The 24,040-nt window shown below is 45.3% G+C and overlaps 1 protein-coding gene across 1 annotated transcript in view; it reads left to right on the top strand.

Annotated features, from left to right (window-relative positions):
• Positions 1-1,166: 1,166 nt before the first annotated feature.
• Positions 1,167-24,040, top strand: part of SRI (sorcin) — a 30,017-nt gene continuing 7,143 nt past the window's right edge. The window contains exons 1-5 of the mRNA XM_068238565.1: positions 1,167-1,275; positions 8,200-8,271; positions 13,140-13,209; positions 17,488-17,531; positions 23,438-23,585. Of these exons, the coding sequence (XP_068094666.1) occupies positions 1,210-1,275; positions 8,200-8,271; positions 13,140-13,209; positions 17,488-17,531; positions 23,438-23,585 (400 nt within the window). The 5' untranslated portion in view covers positions 1,167-1,209. The remainder of the gene's footprint in view (positions 1,276-8,199; positions 8,272-13,139; positions 13,210-17,487; positions 17,532-23,437; positions 23,586-24,040) is intronic.

Raw genomic sequence — 24,040 nt, 5'->3', positions numbered from 1 at the left:
GCCATTGTTGCATGATTGAGTAACAAACATCCAAACATCCAAACTTACACATTTATAATATTAGTGAGATTTCCTTTCTAGGAGAGATGCCTAATTCAGGTAAAGTTCTTTGTTCATTTGGTTTTTTTTAAAGATAGGTGGTGGGGGAGTGTACATATATGTACGCTGCCGGTTAGCTGGGCACAAGGTGAGCCAAGTAACACAGCTCTCCCTGCTGCCGCTCAAATCCGCGGCGGCGTAAAATACTATTCGCCCTCCGAGTCATCGCAACTCGGAGGGAGGAGTAGTTCAGAGTCCGGCTATCACCGAAACCCCAAATTAACCTTCTGCGCCTCGCGCAGTATAACATTGCTGCTATGGGCAACTAGTTTTGGCGCTCAGCATTGGACACCATGCGCCTAAACCGGGGACGTAACTAGAAACCACTGGGCCCCCCTGCGAAACTTTGGATGGGGCCCCCTCCCCCCAACCAGATATACTAAGCACTTGGGGAGGGGTAGAAAGACTTGGGGTAAAACGGCGCTGTACACCAGAGCCTGCTGCACACTGAATAGCGACTGTCTACAAATTTTTGCCTGTAAAACTTTCTAGGATTCCTTATCGGGGGCTGAGCAGATGCAGTCATTAGAACAATTGTGCCGAGGGCAGATAGCTTTTTCTCTCTGTGCCCTTAGTTGTCAGTCTCTCAGGACAGGGAAAAGAAACTTCATTCCCATGGGGCCCCCTGTGGCTTTTGGGCCCCCCTGCGGCTGCATCCCTTGCAGTGTCTGTTGTTACGCCCCTGGCCTAAAGCACCTGCTTCGTCGGGGGGGGGGGGGGGGGCACATGATGCTCTGGGAGGGATCACCCCAGTGGCATAACTATATATAATGGGGGCCCCCAGCAAAAGTTTGATGGGGCCCCCCAATTTTCACACCCCTTCCCTTGCTTCCCCCGACAAACTGTGCAGAATTATCCTGCAGGATGTTACCTTTTTTTCTGTGCACGAAAAAACACATTAAGTGTGAACTAGCACATTGATTAACATGAGTTCTCGTTTTTTCTGTACAAAAAACGCGCACAAAAAGAGTCAAGTGTGTCGAAGGGAAGACAGCATCAGAGCATCGAACTCCCAGGAAGGCCTGCCTCTTGGGGGCGTGGCCTGACCTTCCAGTTTATCAGAGTGAAGCCTCTGGCAGTACAGCCAGTCTACAGAGTCAGCCTGCAGCTATGGCTTATCCAGGAATGCCAGGAGCAATGCCAGGAGTCATGGCAGGAGGAGCATACTACCCTGGGGTGAGTGCCGAGCATCTCCTTACCTGCAGCAGCAATGTGGTTTGTGCCTGTTATTATGGGCTGGCGGTACAGGCAGGTCCCCAGAGTCCTGTAACTAAGCAGCGCAGGGAAGACATTAGCAGGGTAGTGTTATTGCATTAGTATGAATGAGCTCACTGTGGGTGTGTTTCAAGGTTACAGGCATCTGTGAGCAAAGAAAAATGACCCTATACCGTACCCCTTTTATTATTTTCTATTTATATAGCGCCAACATCTTCCATAGCGCTGTACAACGACGTACAAGATGGAGAAAAGTGGGGGGCTTAGATACATGAGCAATTCAACACACAGTACAATCAGAACATTCAGCAATACAAGTATATAATACGTACAGTCTAGGAGTACACTTGGGGGCCATTCACACTGTCACGATTTTACTGCCAATCACTGAATCGCCGGCGATCGCTAGCGCTTTGAAAAGAGCTAGTGTAATTAAACGGATATGGCAGCGATCGCCGGCGATTTCCGATAAACAAAAACACGGCAGCCTTTTAGAGCGATTGCGAAATGTAAAAAAAAAACGCAAATTGTGATTGCTCCAAAAATTGCGAAATTGTCCAGTAAAAAATACGCTAAAAACGTGAAAAAAAAAAACCTGTTGCAAAATGCTAGCGAGTTTGCTAGCGTTTTGCTATCCCCAGTGTAAATGGACCCTAAGCAGAATCACCTACGTTGCGGAGAACGCATGTACATAGTGAAAGTATATGGGTCGCGTACAAAACGCGTATCTCAGTGTTTTCTAATCTGCATTTTATGAAACGCACAACTTGCTGCATATTTCTGTGGAACGCATCTGACATTTAATGTAGACACAGAAGCAATGCGTTTCATTGCGTTTTTACATGCGTTTGTGATGCGTTTTTTATAAAATAAATACTGTATATATACTGTATTTTACTCCCTTGAAAAAGGGGAAATATGGAAAAAATGCAAACACATCAAAAAAATCACCTAAAAACGCAATAGCAAACACATAGAGAAAAGCACAGAAAAATGCAAAAACGCACAATGCAGAAAACTCAGTACAGCCAAGTGTGCTCACAGCCACAACTGATGTGTAATTTGAGGCATTACTAATACTGGTACAGTTGGTAAAATACAACAGCAGTGTTCTCCCCAGGCTCTTTTAGCCGGGTGCTCCACCCGGCTAGTTTTGGTGACCACCGGGCTGTTATCAACTCACCTCCTCCTACGCTTGTGCAGAGAAGCACCGGCCCTGCATTTTCTCATCTTGCCCCACCCGGCTACTTTTTCATGCCACCCGGCTACTATTTCATGCCACCCGGCTGGAAATAATTTCTGGGGAGAACACTGCAACAGAAACACTAAAGGTGGCCACACACCATACAATTTTTTAAATATCTGTTCAATTTAAAGAATTGCAATCAATTTTTCTGACTGATTGTAACATTTCAAAAATATGACCAATGTACCACACACATATGTACAATTTTTTCCTCAATTATGATAAAACTGATTGGAAACTCAGAGAAAATTGCTAGGGTATGTATATTAATACATTAACAATCCAACACACACCATACAATCTTTAGTAGAAATTGAACAGAAATATCTGGCATTCCGGATCGATTTAAATAAAAAAAAAAACGGGAAATCCGATCAGATTTTTCAGTCGAATGAAAAAAAAAGCTTTCGATTTTTTCGAGAGATACGATCGTTTTATCGAATTACTGTAAAATCAGATCATTTTATTGTATCGTGTGTGGCCACCTTTAAGGTGGCCATACATGGTACAATTTTTCAATTAGATAATTTAGTTCGATTATTATGTTAGATCGAATAGAAAGATTTTTCCAGCATGTCCGAATCATTTTTCCCGGAAAAACGGGATAATCGTTCGAATTTCTTGATCGAATTTTTTTTTTTCAACTTTCATTCAATTCGATCATTTAGATTGAATAAACGGGAAAATCTAACGTTTTTATTGTACCGTGTATGGCCACCATAAGGCAGAGGTGCCCATACTTTTTCAGCTACTTTAAAAATGAGGAAGTCAAAATGATCTACCTATGTACAATTTTAGGAGCACCATTGTATATACAGGATGGAAAATGTAGTGCAGTCGGGATCTACCATGAAGTTCTTTGTGATCTACCGGTAGATCGCGATCTACTCAATGGGCACCTCTGCACTAGGTGGAAGTCCCTGCCCTTGTGAGCTTACAATCTTACCTCTAGCATGTTACATTACATATGGGCAGCATGGTGGCATAGGGGTTAGCTCTCTCGCCTTTCAGCGCTGGGTCTCCTGTTTGTGTCCCCGCCAGGACACTATCCGCAAGTTTGTTTGTTCTCCGCATGCCTGCATGGGTTTCCTCTGGGCACACTGGTTTCCTCCCACAATCCAAAAACGCAAAGCACAGGGAAAAGCGCTTTTAAAAACACTAACCAAATCGCTCAGCGCTTGCGGTAGCGCTGGCGATTTGTAATGTGAACAAGGCCTTATAGATTATTTAGTCAGTGTGATTTGTAAAATCTTTCCTCTCCCTGATTTACATTCTGAAATGTATCTCTGGTGGTGACATCTTAAAGGGAACCAGAGACGAAGCAACCTCATGTATTTTACCATATATATCAGTGGGAACATTAGAGAAAACACCTACCCTGCACTCTGTTTCATTCTGCACTGCTCAGCCTGCTTGTTATCAGCCCTGATAAAATCCCTGACTGAGCATTCAGCCTGGCTTTGCTACAATTACTCAGCTATAATGATTCCTGAGCAGAGCCAGCAGGGGGCAGGCTTGGACTTGAAAAGGCATGAGAGAACACAGACTGAGCTATAAATATTCCTGAACAAAGCCAGACTGAATGCTCAGTCGGGAATTTTATCAGGGCTGATTAGAAGCAAGCTGTGCAGTGCAGAATGAAACAGAAAGCAAGGTAGGTGTTTTCTCTAATGTTCCTACTGATATATATGGTAAAATACACGAGGGTGCTTTGTCTCTGGTTCCCTTTAAGGACCCATTCACACAGCCGACACTATCGCTTAGCACTTTTTAAGCACTGTATCTCGATCGCTCTAAAATCGCGGTAAAATGCTGCATGTACTGCGTTTTGCAATTGCCATGAATTGCCCGTGATCGGTGACAATCGTGAGTAAGTATTGCGGCGATTAGCAGGAATTGCACGATAATCGCCCCAGTGTGAATGGGCCCTAGTCCTGCCAGGTGACCTCTGCAGAATGTTACTGAGAGCTCTATGCACAGAGGTAGAAATTGCTTGCTCGTCAGTTGGAAACAGCTGTTATTTCCCACAATGCAACGAGGTTCACAGACAGCAAACTATCAGAACCATGGTCATGACATCACACTGTGGGAGGGGTTTTCACCACAGTATCAGCCATACAGACCCCCCTGATGATTTATTTGCAAAAATGTAAAGATTTGGGGTATCCGCTACTGATTGGAGTGAAGTTCAATCCTTGGTTAAAGTTTCTCTGGACGTATGAGACTCATCGAGCACTGGGGGCCCTATAATGAGTAGTTACGCCCCCCTGCTTGTAGTATTGATCAGTCAGAGACAGGTGAGTGATTGAGTACTGTAACGCCAGCCAGGGTTACACTCGGAGCATCAGTTTTAGGAATCCCTGACAATAATATTAGTTACATATTAAACAAGGCAGTATATGGAGATGGTGAGATGCATCATCTATGTTTTATGGTATTTGCACATATTGATTAAAGCCTCTGGTTAATCATTGAGGCATTTGTCATGCTTGGACTTTGGATTTGGGTAGGACGGTGGATTATGGATTATGTCTTGGATCACGTTACACTTACGTTATTTGGTACGGTGCCTTGCAGCGCGCAACCCTACATGGCACAGCAGCCTACTCTGTGGGGTGAGACAAAGAGTCAAGCTGTATTCATTGCAAAAAGAAGTATTTGCAGCAGTTGCTGCACATGACAGCACCAGCTAATATACCAACCTTTTTTAACAACCCCACTATGTTCTGATACGATCCATGTAAAAAGGAGTAGATCATGATAATTAAAGTTTTAAAAGTAAATCAAAGCAGGCCTTATATCTGGGGACCAGGGGGCTGATGCACAGAAGCGCAGTAATATTGCCTGCACAGATAGGGCACGGTCAGGAATATTACCGCTACTTCCAGGAGCGTGGACCGCAAGTTATGCTATGATCGCGGCCCGTGGTACCCGAGAAGCGCCACCGTTGCTATGGTAAAACTCAGTATTATTTGTTACCGTGGCAACGGTCGTTGTGAGCACCTCCAGTCGCGATAATAGCTTTCAATGTTGGAGGTTTATATGTTCTGACCCTGCACTGTATACTTTACAACATTAGTTGCCTGATGCACAAAAGTGCGGTCATATTGCCGTGCACAGACATGGCACATCAATAGTACCGTTACTTCCGACAGAGTGTACAGCCACACATTAAAGGAGTCATCAAGCAATATTCCCTACCCAATAATCTACTTACCTGGGGCTTCCTCCAGCCCCTTGTAGCTGACATGTCCCACGCCGCCGGCCCGGGGCCTCCGCACTCTGTCAATCAAGTAGTTCTGCGCCTGCACAGTACAGTCTGGACAACGTGCACTCGATGGAGCAGTAGAGCGTGACCTCGGTGTCGCCCTTTGCACCGGCGGGGATCCCGGGCTGGTGGCTGAGAGCAGAGCTGCGGCGTGGGACATGTCAGCTGCAAGGGGCTGGAGGAATCCCCGGTAAGTAGATCGGGGGTACGGGGTACGGGATATTCCCTGACGTTTCCTTTAACCACTTCAGGACCACAGTGCTAAACCCCCCTAAAGACCAGGCTATTTTTTGTTAAATTGGCCACTGCAGCTTTAAGGCTAAGTTGCAGGGCCGCACAACACAGCACACGAGTGATCTCTCCCCCCTTTTCTCCCCACCAACAGAGCTCTCTGTTGGTGGGGTCTGATAACCCCCCCCCCCCCCCCCCCCCACAGTGTTTAATTTTTTTTAATAAATATTTGTCATTTTTAAAAAAATATGTTTTACTATTTATTTTTTTAAAACCCCCTCTCCCCCCAGCCAGCCAATCATGGCGATCAGCTCTCATAGGCAGTGCTGCTCGGATACCATTTTTCACTATCTGGAAGTAATTCGGATCCGGATACCCCTCTATCCGATCCGGGTCGGATATCTGGATTCAAAATTTTCCAATCCGAATCCGGGTCGGATATCCGGCCCTACCATCCGGCCGGATTCGGCTATCTGGATAGAACACCGGAAGTGACCTGAAAATGGCTAAAAACCCTGTCGAAGGTCTCTCTCTCTCTCTCTGATTTTTGCCGTTGAAGGGGATTTTGGCTTCTGCTCGGATATCTGAACTAACTATCTGCCCGGATTTCAGATGGGAAATCCAGGTTTGCTCGGATAGTCTATTCGGATTTTAAAAAATATACAAATTGCTATTCAAAGTTCGGATAGTGGAAAAAGTTCGGATTATCTGGGTTGTTCGGATATCCGGAATCCGGATGAGCACCACTGCTCATAGGCTTCAGCCTATGAGAGCCGATCCCTCTCTTGTGCCCCAGGGGGACAGCCGTGTCCCCAGTACAGCGCTGCTGCTGATCGCAGCACTGTACATGGTAATTAGATGGCGGTTTCCCCGTCTAACAGTCTCCCGAGCGGCGATCACCACCTGCCTGTGCGCGATCTCCTGCAGTAGCTGGCCCCAGGACTTGACGCCAATTGGCGTTAGGTGGTCCTGGCAGGGGCGTAACTAGAAATCACTGGGCCCCCCTGCAAATCTTTGGATGCCCCCCCCCCCTTGCGCACATGGTCTACAGAAAATTTATACAGAAAACTGTCAGGAGTGTGCTCCCAGCCTCTGCTTATTACGCTCACTCTGGCCATCTCTGATGAAGCAAAACTGGCTTTTCAGACTTCTCCAGCATCACTACAGTACACAGCACTTGGGGAGGGGTAGAGAGGTTGGGGGATGGGCGCTGTACACAAGGCCCTGTTGCACACTGAATAGGGACTGTCTACAAATCTTTGTCTCCAAAACTTTGTATGATTCTTTATCAATGGCTGAGCAGAGGCCGTCATTGGAACAATTGTGCAGTCAACAGAAAGCTTTTTCTCTCCGTGCCCTTAGTTGTCAGTGTCTCAGGACAGGGAAAATAAATTTCTCCCCCGCCCCCCATGGGGCCCCCTGCTGCTTCTGGGCCCCCCTGCAGCTGCATCCCTTGCAGTGTCTATTGTTACCCCCCTGGGTCCTGGGCGCTGGCGTGGGGCGGTCGTTAGTTAAAGTCAGTGGGAATTGTTCTTAAAAAAATAAAATAAAAAAAGCAAAATACTTACCTAAGGAGAGGGAAGGTTCTGGGTCCTATAGAGCCTTCCGTCTCCTCTCTCTGTCCCCTCCTTCCAGTGGCAGCTCCTCCGCTTGAATCTCCCGCCGGGGGACATCCGAAGTCTTCGGGAGCCCAGACCTCCCGAAGACAGGCGGCTCCATACTGCGCTTGTGCGTGCTCAGTATGGAGCTGCTTGTCTTCAGCAGCACTCGGGCTCCCGAAGACTTCTGAAGCCTCCAAATTGGTGGCATACTGCTACTGAGAAGCCAGCGCTGGAACGGGCACCGGGAGAGGAGCAGGAAGGTTCTATAGGACCCAGAGCCTTCCCTCTTCTTAGGTAAGTATCTGGTTTTTTTTTATAAGACCGATTCCCATTCTGTAAAGCACCCTGTAAACCAAGCTCTAGACACAGTGCTCAAATTACCTGTTTGTTTGTTTTTTGAAGAGGTTACAGATCAACACTGGATGGCTTTTTCAGACTTTTGAAGAAGATTATTAAACCTGCAATCATTGTGAAAATTATAAACAGTGACTTATGGCTTTTAAATGATTAATATTTTTTTCTTTTTTTTTCCTGTTCAGTTTGGACCGCCCGCTGGTGGATACCCACAAAATGATCCTATGTATGGATACTTTCTACAGATTGCAGGCCAGGTACGTGTTAGAGAAAGTCTTGGATCAACGGGTCTTCATCTTCAGTGTCCTAACTAAGGAGCTCGGGGCCCCGGTGCAAGCTTTTCAAAGGGCCCCAAGCACTCTGTTGATATGAAGTCTCAAAACCTACCAAGGACAGCTGCAGTGTCCGAGAGATGTAATCAGAGCAAAGAAACGGATTACCGCTATGCCATGCACATATAGAGGTGATCATTACCAGCATAGCACTAATGAAAAGCTAATAACTTTGATGAAGGAGGGCCCCTAGTGATGGACTGTAACCCAGGGGCCATCAGAGCGTTCACAACCTCTGCATCCCCTGTTACTACGCCATTGTTAGTCTTAGGGCTCGTTTCCACCATAGCGAATCCGCATGCGGCGACGAGATGCGGATTCGCTTGTTACACTGAAGTGGCCGGGGCTGTTTCCACATGTGCGGCATGCGGGAGCGATTTGGCGGCGGGCCAAATCTGCACGACGGGACCCACAGAATTCGCCTGCGTCGGGAATCCGTGCGAATCGCCGCTAATGTATTTAATAGTAAAAACGCATGCGTTTGTTACATGCGTTTTTACCCGCGATTTCGCGTGTGATTTCGCACCTTTCTCAATGTTATTTTGCCCTGGCAGTGTCAAGGTTAATTTCGCATGGCACCCTGCCATGCAAAATCGCACGCGAAATCGCGGGTAAAAACGCATGCGGAAACACATCCGCATGCGTTTTTACAAGCGTCGGAATGCCGGCGAAATCGCGTCGCAACAGTGGAAACGGGCCCTCAGTCTTGGATCAAAGGGAAAATAAGATGACTAGGGAGAGAAAAATGATACCTACCTGGGGCATCCTTCAGCCCCCTCCAGGCTGATCGCCCCCTCGCCTGAAAGGCCTACAGTCTAGGGCAGTGATGGCTAACCTTGGCACTCCAGCTGTGACCAAACTACAAATCCCATTATGCCTCTGCCTCCCTGAGTTATGCTTAGAGCTGTCAGAGTATTGCAATGCCTCATGGGCCAAGGTTAACCATCACTGGTCTAGGGCATCCTGTGCACACGCGCCCAGCTGAGGTGTTCTCGTGGACGGGAGGGTTCAGCGCCTGCACAGTATTACTACTAGTGATGATCATAATCAACAAATTTCACTAAATTTCGCATAAATTTTCGCAATTGCGCTTATATGTCATTACAATTTGCAAATTCAATTTGAATTGATTTTGCGTAGTCATTCGTAATTTCACATAAAATGTTGCTTAACCACTTGCCGACCGCGCACTCATAACGCGCGTCGGCAAAGTGGCAGCTGCAGGACCAGTGACGCACATCTGCGTCGCCGGCTGCAAGCTAAATAATCAGGAAACAGCCGCTCGCGCGAGCGGCTGCTTCCTGTCAATTCACGGCGGGGGGCTCTGTGAATAGCCTGCGGGCCGCCGATCGCAGCTCGCAGGCTAAATGTAAACACAAGCGGAAATAATCCGCTTTGTTTACATTTGTACAACGCTGCTAAGCGTTGTACCAGATCAGCGATCCCCGGCCAATCAGCGGCCGGGGATCGCTGTCACATGACAGGCAGGAGCCTGTTAGAGGCTGCACAGGACAGATCCGTTCCTGTGCAGCCTCCGATCTCCGGGGCAGGGAGGGAGGAGAGGGAGAGGGGGAATCCTGCGGTGGAGGGGGCTTTGAGGTGCCCCCCCGCCAGCCACACGCAGGCAGGAGCGATCAGACCCCCCCCCCCCAGCACATCATCCCCCTAGTGGGGAAAAAAGGGGGACGATCTGGTCGCTCTGCCTGGTATTTGATCTGTGCTGGGGGCTGTAGAGCCCACCCAGCACAGATCAGCAAATACAGCGCTGGTCCTTAAGGGGGGGTAAAGGCTGGGTCTTCAAGTGGTTAATTTCTTGCCCAGATTAGCAGTGAATAGCAAAGCTTCCATATATGCTATTGACACCAAAATTGCTACATATGTTAAAAAGAATCGTGGGTACAAGTCAAAAAAATAATTTTTCAAAAAAACTGTAGTTTTTGAGAAAACCGATTTTAAAAATGCAAAGAAAAATGGTATTTAAACTTAGAAAAATTACAGTTTAAAAACCATTTTTCTTTGCATTTTTAAAATCGAGTTTCTCAAAAACTACAAGGTCTTTTTGAAAAATTCTTCTTGTGACTTGACTAAAGGTGGCCACACACGATACAATAAAATGATCCGATTTTACAGCAATTCAATAAAAACAATCGTATCTCCCGAAAAAAAAAACTAAAGCTTTTTTTTTTTCATTCGCCTGAAAAATCCGATCGGATTTCCCTTTTTTTTCGATTTATATCGATCCGGAATGCCAGATATTTATCTTCAATTTTTTTAAAGATTGTATGGTGTGTGTTAGATTGTCAATTTATTAATATACACGCCCTAGACATTTTCTCAGAGTTTCCAATCAGTTTTATCATAATTGGGGAAAAATTGAACATAGGTGTGTGGTACATTGGTCAGATTTTTGAAATGTTACAATCAGTCAGAAAAATTGATTGCAATTCATAAATTGAACAAATATTTAAAAAATTGTATGGTGTGTGGCCACCTTTATACCCACTATAACTTAACATATTTAGCAATTTTGGTAGCAATAGCATGTATAGGAGCTTTGCTATTAACCTCTAAAGTCGGCACAAAATTATGCGAAATTTTGCGAAAATTACGCGAAATACTACTATTACATACGAAATTAATTACGATTTTCTCTGAAATTTCGCATTACGATTACGATGCGTAATTGCGAATTTCAATGCGAAATTTCACATATGCAAAATTTCAGCCCACCACTGATTTCTACTGCAAAGATGCAGAACACTCCCGGCAACGGGAACTCGTGTGGCCGGTCTGCGCCGACTGGCCCTGACTGATGGACTTTTATGGCCAAAGTCCAGATGATCCAGGCGGCGGACAACCCAGAAGGAGGCGAGGGAGAGATCGGCCTGGAGGCGGGAGCTGGAGGAAGCCCCAGGTGTGTATAATTTTTCTCTTTTTACCCTCCCCATCTCGGGTACTTTAACTACTTCGGCCTCCTGGACGTACTAGCTACGCCCAGGAGGCCATGTGCACGTCAGCGCGCTCCCGGCCCGCGGTTCGTTAGCCAGGCAATCAGTGAATCGAGTTATGGTGCCCGATCACTGATTCCTCTCCCCCGCAGAAAAAGCGACAGCTTCTCTCGGAAGCTTCGCTTTTTCTGGCTGTTGCATGGGGGATGCGTCTTTCTAAGCGTACGTTGTGCTTAGAGTGACGTCATGTAAACAAACTCATGGCCGCCATCTTGTGGCCAAAAAGTAAAACTGCAACTCAAAGTGAAAAAATTAAAAGTCAACACACATTTACATTATAAAAATACTGTTTACATCCCACCCTCCCAAAAATACCCACATTAAAAAAAACAACATTACAATAAAAAAAAACATGTAAATATTTACCTAAGGGTCAAAACTTTTTAAATATCAATGTAAAGATGAAATATTTCTATATTTTTTTTTATTTTAAACTTGTAAATAGCGATAGATGCAAAACGGAAAAAATGCACCTTTATTTCCAAATAAAATATTGTCACCATACATTGTGATAGGGACATAATTTTAACGGTGTAATACCCGGGACATATGGGCAAATACAATACGTGAGTTTTATTTATAGAGGCATGTATTATTTTAAAACTATAATGGCTGAAAACTGAGAAATAATGAATTTTTTCCGTTTTTTTCTTATTCTTCCTGTTAAAATGCATTTACAGTAAAGTGGCTCTTAGCAAAATGTACCACCCAAAGAAAGCCGAGTTGGTGGCGGTAAAAACAAGATGTAGATCAGTTCATTGTGATAAGTAGTGATAAAGTTATAGGCTAATGAATGGGAGGTGAACATTGCTCGGATGCATAAAGTGAAAACGACTGAAGGCTGAAGTGGTTAAGTTAGTTTTTTGATTTTTTTAGGACAATTTATAATCTTACTTTGGTTAATTGTTAGATCTAAAATTTAAATGTGCACTGAAGTAAGTGTGAGCAGTATGATGATGATGTACATGATAAAAGGTTACCTACAGTGAAATGTGAAATTAATTGAAAATCTGTGTACAGTGACAGTCAGTGTGATGAGGGATTCGATCCGCTAGATTACTCTATTATCAGATAATGATCTGAAGGTGGCCACACACCATACAATTTTTTAAATATCTGTTCAATTTAAGAATTGCAATCAATTTTTCTGACTGATTGTATCATTCCAAAATTCTGACCAATGTACCACACACTTATGTTCAATTTTTCCCCAATTATGATAAAAATGATTGGAAACTCTGACAAAATTGCTAGGGTGTGTATATTAATAAATTGACAATCTAACACACACCATACAATCTTTAGAAAGATTGAAGAAAAAATATCTGGCATTCCGGATCGATCAAAATCGAAGAAAACGGGAAATCCGATCGGATTTTTCAGTCGAATGAAATAAAATCTTTCGATTTTTCGGGGGGATGCGATCATGTTTATCGAATTGCTGTAAAATCGTATCGTGTGTGGCCACCTTGAGAGGGATTTCTCCGTTGGCCACATCGACCAGTCTGAGCCACGGGTAATCTGCATTGTGTATACACGTCCAAACTACTCCCGATCAATAATGGGATCGATTTTGCAACGGTAACTTCCCAAAATCGATTCCATTATCGATCAGGAGCTGATAAGAACATGTCAAAAATAATCGTTTCAATCCCGTCGATTGGGCAGGAAGCTGCACCGTTTGTACCCAGCATTACACTTTAATCTATTGGTAACACTGAATATAAAATGTGCAGTAGATTTCATCTATATTTTGCATAAATGAACATTTTGTTTGTGTTGTAGGATGGTCAGCTAGACGCAGAAGAGCTGCAGAGATGTCTTACACAAGCTGGCATGTCCGGCACCTACAAACGTAAGCGGCCAGCGGATTTTTAAGTCTAGTGTAGTCATATCTGATTATGGCTGTCTTCCTACTTGAGTGGAGAATGAACGTTTTTTTGTCCGTTCTCCGCTCATTGCTTAACGGACTTTCACACTTGTAGGGCTGGTGCACACCAGGAACGCTTCTGAGTGCTTATGAAAACGCAAGTGCCTTGAAAAGCGCTTGGCTAATGTATTAGAACGGGATGGATCACACCAGAACAATGTGCTTTTTACCCAAACACAAAATTAAAAGAAAAATAAAACTGTTCACTTCCAGCTCATACATCACAAAAATTCAAAAATCTCTACACCAAAACGCTCCACAAATTGCTAGGCACACCTAGAAATTCGCTAGACACATGCCTGAAATCGCTTGGAGAAATTGCTTCCAAAAACGCCAAACGTTTGCGATTCTGCTAGCGCTTTTAGGGGTGCACTGACCCTCACTCTGCAATGGATCCGTGGGATCACTTCTGTGCAATCCGCAATAATCATGGGCAGGCGAATGCGTTCCCCCATAATGCCTATTGGGGTAACATATCTGCCCCAAGCTGCAGCCAGACCAGAGCGGACCATCGGTGCATGCATGTCACAGCCAGGGGATAGATCAAATTACAACTTGTGATTAGTGACAGATGAAGGGGAATTAGGCTGGCTAAACTCTCTAAACACATACAGGGTGCATTTCTCTATGTTTTTTTTCTGAATTCAGGGCCACTTTAAAGGACCACTATTGAGAAAAGTATATGTGTATGTATATGCATAAAATGTACATTTGTCCCAGAGTAAAATACACTAAAAATACATTTTTTTTACCTATGTCACTGTCACTTACAGTAAGTTCTAAAAATCTGACAGGTTTTAAAGTAGTTCATTTCCTCATGGAGGATTCTCAGGGATTTCTTTATTTTCAAAAGCACTTATGGAATGGAAGTTGCTCAATTCAACTGCCAAAATAATAAGCAAAGGAAGGCTGGCTGGCATCTTTGTATAGATCCTTTTCAGTATTTCCTATTAAAGAAAAAAGGAAATACTGAGAATACCCCATGAGGAGATGGATGCTGCAAGTACTTTACAGAGGCCCTGGCGGAGCACTGTTAATTAGGGGAGACCCAAAGGGTCCATCAGCCGGTCCAGCTCTGCAGCAGTTACATAGATTTTTAATAGGTTTTGAGCTGACATTTGAGCTGGCAAAATTCTATTTGCAGCATGTGGCCGGAATACATTTCTCTCTGATCAGATTTTGATCACGTCGGGTGGCCACCTACATATATGGCCACCTTAAATTTTGGGATCGATTTTCGGATGATTTTATTAATCTGATCAGATTGGTTAAGAGATTTTTGTCCCTTAGTGGTCCCAAAGGATCATTTCCGGTCGTTCATTCGAAGAATCGTTCTTAAACGATTGTTCGGCAAATTGTATCGTTAGTAGCCACCTCTATTTGTATGTGTTTACATGTATTATAAATGTTACAATTTTTTACGATAGTGGTCCCTTAAAGAGAAACCGTAACCAAGAATTGAACTTCATCCCACTCAGTAGCTGATGCCCCCTTTCCCTTGAGAAATCTTTTCCTTTTCACAAACGGATCATCAGTGGGCTCTGTATGGCTGATATTGTGGTGAAACCCCTCCCACAGTGTGATGTCAGGACCATGGTTCTGACATCACACTGTGGGAGCCTTGTTGCATTGTGGGAAATAACAGCTGTTTCCAACTGCCAAAAAAGCAAGCAGCATCTCCTTCCACAGAAATCATCTGCCAGCAGTAAAAATGTCACCATGTGATAAATGTCAGAAAGTAAATCAGGGAGAGGAAAGATTTTACAATGGGCAAACACTGACTAAATCATTTATGCATAATTATTGTAAAAATGAAGCACTTTCTTATTACATTATTTTCACTGGAGTTCCTCTTTAAATCTGTATTATTTTCCAAAGTTGGAACTTCGCCGCCTAGCACGGCAATCATAAATCAGGTCCATAAAGTGATATCACGGCAAGCTTTGTGCTGATAAAGACCACAACAGGCTGGAGCAGCTGTCTGCTAAGTGGGTTATATGACTACGTAAGAAGATATATGGTAACAGTGTCATAAACCAGCGGCACTTTACATACTGTATGTCTGGCTTACTAAGCGGCTCCCTCAACTACAGTATAAGCTCTCTATTGGTCCTGTGCTCATAATAATCACTTCTGTAGATACTTTGAACAGTGGTAATCATTAGCAAGCTATTTCCCATCCACTTCTTGCACCTCTGATACTGTAGTTGCCATTGGCAGATTTTGGTGCGCCGTATCAATTGTTACGTATACAGTGTTTGGGGGGCCCCAATGTAAAACTTGCATCTGGGCCTACAGCTCCTTAGCTACGGCGCTGCTATTTATCGTATCTATCCTCCAACGCCTAAAGTTGATTTTTAATATAATGCCTTCCGAGCCACCAACAAGCAAGAATATACTCTGAATTTTGGCAGTACTTTTTCCACCTTCCTTTTGGTACTTTTTAAATTGCAAAGTTCTGAAAACGTATTTTAAATAGGAACATGAAAAAGTATCTCCTAAGGAAAAAAACGAGTTATTCAGTACAAAGTCTTTCAGTGTCCCAGAAGCTAAAATATATGAACTATTGACCTTTTTTTTAATCTACCCCTTGCTTTCAGAAGATGTTCTCAGGTTCTCTGCCAAGCAAGAGTTTTATGGCTGTAACTCCTTATCAGTGAGGGTTATAGTATAGGCCAGTGATCTGCAAACTTGGCTCTCCAGCTGCTAAGGAACTACAAGTCCCACAATGCATTTGCCTTTATGAATCATGACTGTGGCTGTCAGACTCCTGCAATGCATTGTGGGACTTGTAGTTCCTTAACAGCTGGAGAGCAAAGTTTGCAGATCACTGGTATAGGCAGCTGGGTCCCGCCTAGAAAGAACCTGCCACTTGTATACCTGAATGTTTAACTCTTAGGAGCAGAAAAAGAAGAAAAGGAACACATCATTGTTATTTCTATATTTGGTGCTGTATATACACGTGTTAAACAGGGCCACCATCAGAAATGTTGGGGCCCCTCACACATCATCAGGCCTGGGCCCCCCTCCCTGGGCCCACCCACTGGTTGCTGTGCCTGCCCACTAGCCACCCCACCCCCATGTCCATGCGCAAAGTGCACTGCGGCAAAAAATGTGCATGGCTCCGACAGTGAAGAAAGCGGTATGCACAGCGTGATGCTGCAAAAAGTGGGCGTGACCATGGCATGTTGTAGGTGGAGCCAAATACTAGCAAAATACAAGTAGTCCCCGGTTAACAAATGAGATAGGGACTTGTAGGTCCGCTCTTATCCTAAATCCATTCTCTTCTGTCCCCCTCTCTTCTTCCTGTGCCTCTTTTGTCCCCCTCTGTCTCACCTCAGTTTCTGCCTCTTTTGTGTCCCTCTGCGTGACCTCATGTTCCCGTCTCATCTCTTTTCTCCCTGTGCCTCTTTTGTCCGCCTCTGTTCCCCCTGTGCCTCCTTTATCCCCCTGTGTTACCTCTTGTCCCCTTCTGTCTCAGCTAATCCCCCTGCCCTAGCCAGGTATAGGTGCCCCCAGTATAGGTAACCAGGTATAGGTTCCCCCAGTATAAGTAACCATCAAGATACAGGTGCCCCAGTATAGGTATTCAACTATAGATGGTGCCTCGGTATAGGTAGCCTGGTATAATTGCCCCAGTATAGGTAGCCTGGTATGGGTGGTGCCCCAGTATAGGTTAGCCAGGTACAGGTGCCCTCAGTATAGGTGGCAAGCTATAGGCTCCCAAGTATAAGTAGCCAAGCATAGGTGGTGCCCCAGTATAAGTAGCCAGGTACAGGTGGTGCCCTCAGTATAGGTAGCCAGGTATAGGTGGTTCCAGCCCCAGTATAGGTAGCCTGTAGCCAGATATAGGTGGTGCCCCAGTATAGAAAGTCTGCTGTAGCGGGCTCACTCATCTGCTCCCCACGTTCAAGCGCTGATGTCACTTTTCTGCTGGAACGCGGTGTGCTGGTTAGTGAGCCACAGACAGCACTTGCGGCCCTTGCAGTGCTTTGGGGTGCCCAGGCCCCCAGAAGCCCTGGGCCCCTCACTGCAGTGTCAGTTGTCCCCCCCTGATGGCTGCCCTGCATGTGTACCTCATCATGTCACAAGTAATCACGGGCACACTTCAACACCCACCCATTCTACCAAAACTGTTAGCTAAACACTGGAGACTGACCTCTGTATTTCCGCTGTTTTCATGATGTCATTCTGTCTTTTCAGCTTTTAACCTGGAGACCTGTAGACTCATGATCTCCATGCTGGATGTATCCTTTTATTATCGAGTATTTTAGCATCGCTTTCTGTTCCCGCCAGGATATGCTTTCTTTTACTGTTCTGATATTTTTGTTTTTGTTTAATACCTTCTATTTATTGAACAAAATCCAATCATGTTAAAGGACACCTGAGGTTAGAAGGATACAGTGGCCATCACATTTATTTCCTTTTAAAGAAAATCTAAAGGTGAAAATAAACTTATTAGATAGTGATGTGTATGTGTAATACAGCTAAGAAATAGAACATTAGTAGCAAAGAAAAGAGTCTCATATTGTTTTTTACTACAGGAAGAGTGAAAAAAAACTTTAGTTGTTACCTGTTCAAAAGAGCTTCTCTGAGCTCTTCAACTGGTCCTGTTTTCTGAAGCACTTAACCACCTTAACCGGTAATGACGAGCTCAGCTCGTCCATTACCGCCGCGGTGGATTTCTCAGGCCCTACTGGGCCGATTTTCATAATTTTTTTTTTAAACACGCAGCTAGCACTTTGCTAGCTGCGTGCTATATACGATTGCCGCCGATCCGCCGCTACCCGACGCGTAACACGCCGCCCCCCCCCCCAAGACCCCTTTGCAGCCTGGCCAATCAGTGACTGGCAGCGCTGAGGGGTGGATCGGGACTCCCTCTGACGTCACGACGTCGGTGACGTCATCACAATCGTCACCATGGCGACGGGGGAAGCCAAACAGGAAGTCCCGTTCTGAACGGGATTTCCTGTTTGCTCTGATCGCCGGAGGCAATCAGAAGGGGCGGGGGAATGCCGCTGCTCAGCGGCTATCATGTAGCTAGCACTAGGCTAGCTACATGATTTAACAAATATAAATAAAGAAATACCCCTGCGCCGCCACCCTGGAGCAATCAATAGAAAGCCAGGGTGGTTAAACAGCCAAGTAACAGTGACAGAAAGCTTGAGATAAGGTTTTACTGCAGGAAAGTTCAAAGGGTCATTATTTCTGCTTTGTTTTATAGCTTAAAAAAAACAGTGTGTGGTTTTAAAACTGCAACTGTGAGGCCTTGTTCACATTACAGGGCGTTTTTGTTAAATATTAAGCACGGGCGATTTTCAAAATCGCCCTGAAAGCGCTTGTGCAATGATTCTCTATAAGAGAGTTCATATCAGAGCGGTTCGTTTGCTATCCGCTTCGAAAATGCGGTGCTTGAGCCATTTTTGAGGCGATTTGCCTCAATGGAAGGTATAGGAAAAATGCAAAACGCTCACAAAATCACTTTGGCAAGCGATTGTGTGAGCGTTTAAAAAAAAAAAAAATACATTGTATTTATTATTTCCAGATTTTTTTCCGGATCAAAAGACGGAAGCGCTCTTCAAAAGCGCTTACAAAAACGCCCACAAAAACGAACGAACTCACAGAAAATCGTCGGAAAACGCTTTAATAAAACGCGGGAGAAAAAAGCCCATCGCGGACAGCCACGCGAGCCGAACGCAATGTGAACAAGGCCACACAGAATGATGCAGTGTTATAAAACATAAAGCTATAGTGTTCTATGTATTATCCGTACTGCACATACAGTTCATTATATCATAAGTTGTTTTTGTTTGTTTGTTTTTTCGCTGCAGGTTTGCTTCAAACAACACCAGTTGCCTGGCAGCCCTGCTGATCTTTCATGCATTGGTAGTGTCTGAATCACACACCTGAAACAAGCTTGCGGCAAATGCAATCAAACTTGAGTCAAACATCTGATCTGCTGCATGCTTGTTCAGGGTCTATGGCTAAGGCTACTTGCACACCAAGACGTTGCGTTAGGTGCTACGTTAAGGTCGCATAACGTGCACCTAACACAACGTATGGTGCTGCAAGTGAGGACGGTAGAGTGAGCCGCGTTAGGCGGCTCGATTCCTATAAGGTCTCCCAGAGTGGCGCTGATTGGCCAGCGGGACCACGTGATGCGGAGCGAGACACTCCGCATCACGTGGTCCCGCCGGCCAATCAGCGCCCGCCAGTGCAGTGAATATTAAGTAGCCATGTGCGCGGCTACTGTAGCTGGCTCTCCCCACCTCCTCTCCGCCCCCCACTGCGCATGTGCAAACAGTCTAACGTGGCTATAGCCGCTCTAAAGCCGTAGCATGCTGCACTTTCCGGAGAACGTGCAGCGTTACATGTAACGCAACGTGGGCTGTGTGAACAGCCCACTTGTGTTACATTGCTGTGCGTTGGGGGAGCGTTACAGGCGCACTAACGTGCGCCTGTAACGTCTTAGTGTGTAAGCAGCCTAAAAGTATTAGAGAGAGGTTTAGCAGTGTAGCCAGGCAATCTGCAGTGTATAAAAGGTAATAAATACTGTATGTTGGCCTTGATATCTCGCTCACTTCAGGTGTTCTTAATAGGGGTTCCGTGGAGGGGTTAAATAAACAAAAACCAACACTTACCTGGGGCTTCTATCGGTCCCCTGCAGCTGTCATTTCCCGTGCCGTCCTCCTACGATCCTCCATCCCTGCCGCCGGTCCTGGTCTAACCAGGCATCTAATAGACTGCAGCTGTGCAGCTTTGTTTATTTAACCAACAACAACAACAACAACAAATAACATTTGTAAAGCGCTTTTCTCCCGTGGGACTCAAAGCGCATAAGCATGGCTCCGACCATCGTGGTACAGGGGAAGAATTTTATAAATCTGGAAATGCCAGGCTAAACAGGTGGCTTTTCAGTCTGGATTTGAATAGCTCCAGGGATGGTGCTGTCTTTACTGGGTGTGGTAGGGAGTTCCAAAGAGTAGGGGCAGCATGACAGAAGGCTCTGTCTCCAGATTTTTTGAGGTGCACTCTGGGAGTGACCAAGTTTATAGAACTTGCTGATCTGAGGTTGTGAGAGGTGTGGTGCAGCTTCAGCAAGTCCTTCATGTATCCAGGGCCCAGATTGTGCAGGGATTTGAATGTCAGCAGTCCAATCTTGAAGAGTATTCTCCATTCTACTGGTAGCCAGTGCAGTGAGCGAAGGATCGGTGTAATGTGACAGTGGCGAGGCTGGTTTGTTAGCAATCTGGCAGCAGCATTCTGCACTAATTGCAGGCGACGCAAGTCTTTTTTGGGGAGGCCAGCATAAAGGGCATTGCAGTAGTCCAGCCGTGATGTGATGAAGGCGTGGACTAGGGTTTGAAGATCCTCTGGGGGAATCAGATGTTTAATCTTTGCAATGTTCTTCAGATGAAAGAAGGAAGATTTAACTACAGATGAAATTTGGTTTCTGAAACTCAATTCCCCATCGATTAGTACGCCAAGGCTGCGCACAAGGTTGGAGCTGTTTATGTCTGAATTCCCAATCCTGATTGGTGTTGCTTTAGGATAGAGCTGTTTTGATGGCGAGCACTGGCTTTGGACAAACAGGACCTCAGTTTTGTCAGCATTCAGTTTCAACCAGTTATCATTCATCCATGCCTGAAGCTCAGCTAAGCAAGAGTTTATTTTTGGGGTAGGGTCTGTTCCACCAGGTTTGAAGGACAGGTATAGCTGTGTGTCATCGGCGTAGCAGTGGTACGTCAGGCCATGTCGTTGGTTAAGTGTATCGAGTGGCAACATGTAGATTGCAAACAGCAGAGGGGATAGGATTGATCCTTGTGGCACTCCGAATTGTAGAGGTGCAGGTTTGGACATTATAGGTCCTAGGGATACTCTCTGTGTTCTGTCAGTCAGGAATGATCTGAACCACTGGAGGACTGATCCACTGATGCCACAGTACTCCTGCAGTCTGTTAAGCAGGATTTCGTGGTCAACTGTATCAAAAGCCGCTGAGAGATCCAACAGGATTAGGATGGAGCATTCCCCTCTGTCCCTTGCCATGAGCAGATCGTTGCAGACTTGGATGAGGGCTGTTTCACAGCTGTGGTGTTTCTTAAAGCCAGATTGTAGAGGGTCCAGGATGTTGTTTACTGACAGCCTGGTTTCAAGTTGCAGATAGACAGCCTTTTCAATAACTTTACCTAAGAAGGGGAGGTTGGAGACAGGTCTGTAGCTGCTCATAGCATCTGGATCCATGGAAGGTTTTTTGAGAAGGGGCTTGATGATTCCTTCTTTTAGAGAGGTAGGAAACCTCCCTGCTTGCAGAGAGCAATTTACTATTTTGTGAAATGCTGGACCAAGCAGGTCAGGGCATTTCAGCATATGTTTAGTTGGTCCAGGGTCCAGGTCGCAGGTTGTCTGGTGGAGACGACAGAGGGTGTCTGAGATCTCTTCCTCACTAATACTTTTGAAATCAGTCCAGGGTGTTAGGTTGTTTTTGCAGCTATTTCCATTAGTTGCATGAGTCTTGGGTGCTGTGGACTGAATGAGAGACCGAATAGAAGATACTTTGTCAGCAAAGTAGCAGGCAAATTTCTCACATAGCTCCTTTGAGGGAGTTATAGTGGGTTTTAGACAGGATGGATTACATAGTCTATCAACTGTGCGGAATAGTTGGGCTGGTCTGTTGGCGGCCTTTGCGATCTCCTGTGATAGGTAGGAGGATTTTTTCTTGGTGATCGCATTTTGGTAGCTTTCCCGGTGAGAGACAAGGGTGTGTTTATCTTTTGAATTCTGAGATTTTCGCCACTTCCTTTCTAGTCTGCGCACTTCTTTCTTTAGGTCCTTTAGTGAGCTGTCAAACCACCGTGCATGGTGAAGTGGTGTAGATCGTTTGATGCGAACTGGAGCGAGGGCGTCATAGGCAGATGACACTGCATGGTTGTAAATCAGGACCATGGAGTCTGGGTCTGCGCAATGATTGGTTAATGCGTCGAAGTTGAGGATATTCTGAACGTGCTGGGGTGAGACATCTTTCAGTGAACGGTATTTTATGAGTTCTTTCCCTCTGTGTTTTATCGCTGGTGCTGTCAGAGAGAAGTGGATGGTGTGGTGGTCTGACCATACCACTGGGTTTATATCCATGTGTGATATTAAAAGTCCGGAATGAAATATAAGATCCAGGGTGTGCCCTTTCGTATGGGTGGGGAGGTTGATAGCCTGAGAGAAACCCAGTTCATTCATTATGAGAAGTAGTTCACTTCCTAGCTGGGAGTCGTGATCATCCACCCATGCATTGAAGTCTCCCAGGATGATCCATCTAGGGTGTTCCACTGTTACGCAGGATAAGAGTTCAGATATTTCCTTAAGAAAGGCTGGACCATTTTTTGGGGGGCGGTATATGAGCAATATGTTGATGTTTACTTCTGCTGACAGTTGAGCTGCAATACATTCAAAGGTTTCAGTGGGGCCTATGGGCAGGGGCCTTATGTTCAAGGAGGATCTGAAGCATATGGCAACCCCCCCACCCTTGCCGACTTGTCTCTCACAGTGCAAGATTGAATAATTGGCCGGCACGGTTGCTTCAAGAGTTGGGCCTGCATGCTTCCCAAGCCAGGTCTCTGTCAAAAAGGTCAAATCAGAGAGCTCTATTAGGTCATGTATAGTTGCAGTCTTATTATTTATCGACCCCTTCACAGAACCCTTTAACTGCCTTTTTTACTCAGGTACACTACAGCGCCACTTTTTTGTCACCCCCTTCATTGCAGTGCGGCACAGGGAGCACTTGATATTTACCTGATCCAGACATAGGATTGGCTCTCCTCTTCCACTACAAGGAGTTCTGTAATCCCGACATTATCCTCTGGGTCCCGATCACATGATATGACATAAAAGAGGATGTCATCATTACAGTGCCAATCTCCTCTTCCACCACCAAGCGGCGCAATAACCCTGAAACTCTCCTTCAGGTTCTGATTACATGTCTTATCATGTGATCAGGATCAGAAGGAGCATGTTGGCATTACAGCGCCATTTGGTGGTGGAAGAGGGGAGCTAATCCTGCAAGAGGAGAGCATCCCCTTCCTTAATTCCTTTTACTTATAGGGATGTTTTAGCACTGAAAATTCAGGTATAATTCTGTTATTACCCTTAACATTGCCTAATTAAGAGGGACATGACTGGCAAGATGGGTTTTAATGAGTTTAAAGAGTTGGGCATGGTGCTGAATGGCTGGAAACAGAGCTTCATGGCTGCCGATATAAGCCGGAGCGGAACAGTGGACGGAATGGAGCTACACAGGGCTCTGACCACCATGGGTGAGTGCAGCAAGTACTTGTAGGGCCTGATTTACTGAAGGTATCTCAATTAGAGGGTATTGTAAGCCAGTGCTGTCCAACTGGCGGCCTGCAGGCCAAATCTGACCCACAAGCCACACCCGCTTGCCCTGACTTTTTTTTGTCACTCAGTCCCCCTCCACTGGCTGGCCCACCTCTTGTTTGTACTTGGCTCCACCCCCAAAGCCAGGGCATTGATGCTCTGCCCCCTCCAGCTGAAAAATCTGGTGCTAGCCACTGCCCCTGCCCATGAAGTTGGGCAGCACTGTTGTAAGTGATCCTGCAAACCTGGACTGGAGTATGTAAACTCTTCAGAGCCAAGGCACTGTTTATGCCCAACGCACTGCCAGTTGCCCTCTAGATGATGTATTTTTTATACAAGACTTTATATGGTTCAGAACATATTACAACAACATGGCTGTATTATAAAAGAACTC

The sequence above is a fragment of the Hyperolius riggenbachi genome, chromosome 5 (genome assembly GCF_040937935.1).
Source record: "Hyperolius riggenbachi isolate aHypRig1 chromosome 5, aHypRig1.pri, whole genome shotgun sequence".
Lineage (NCBI taxonomy): Eukaryota > Metazoa > Chordata > Amphibia > Anura > Hyperoliidae > Hyperolius > Hyperolius riggenbachi.
The sequence above is the reverse complement of the archived record's forward strand: the minus strand, read 5'-3'. Positions and strand labels throughout refer to the sequence as shown.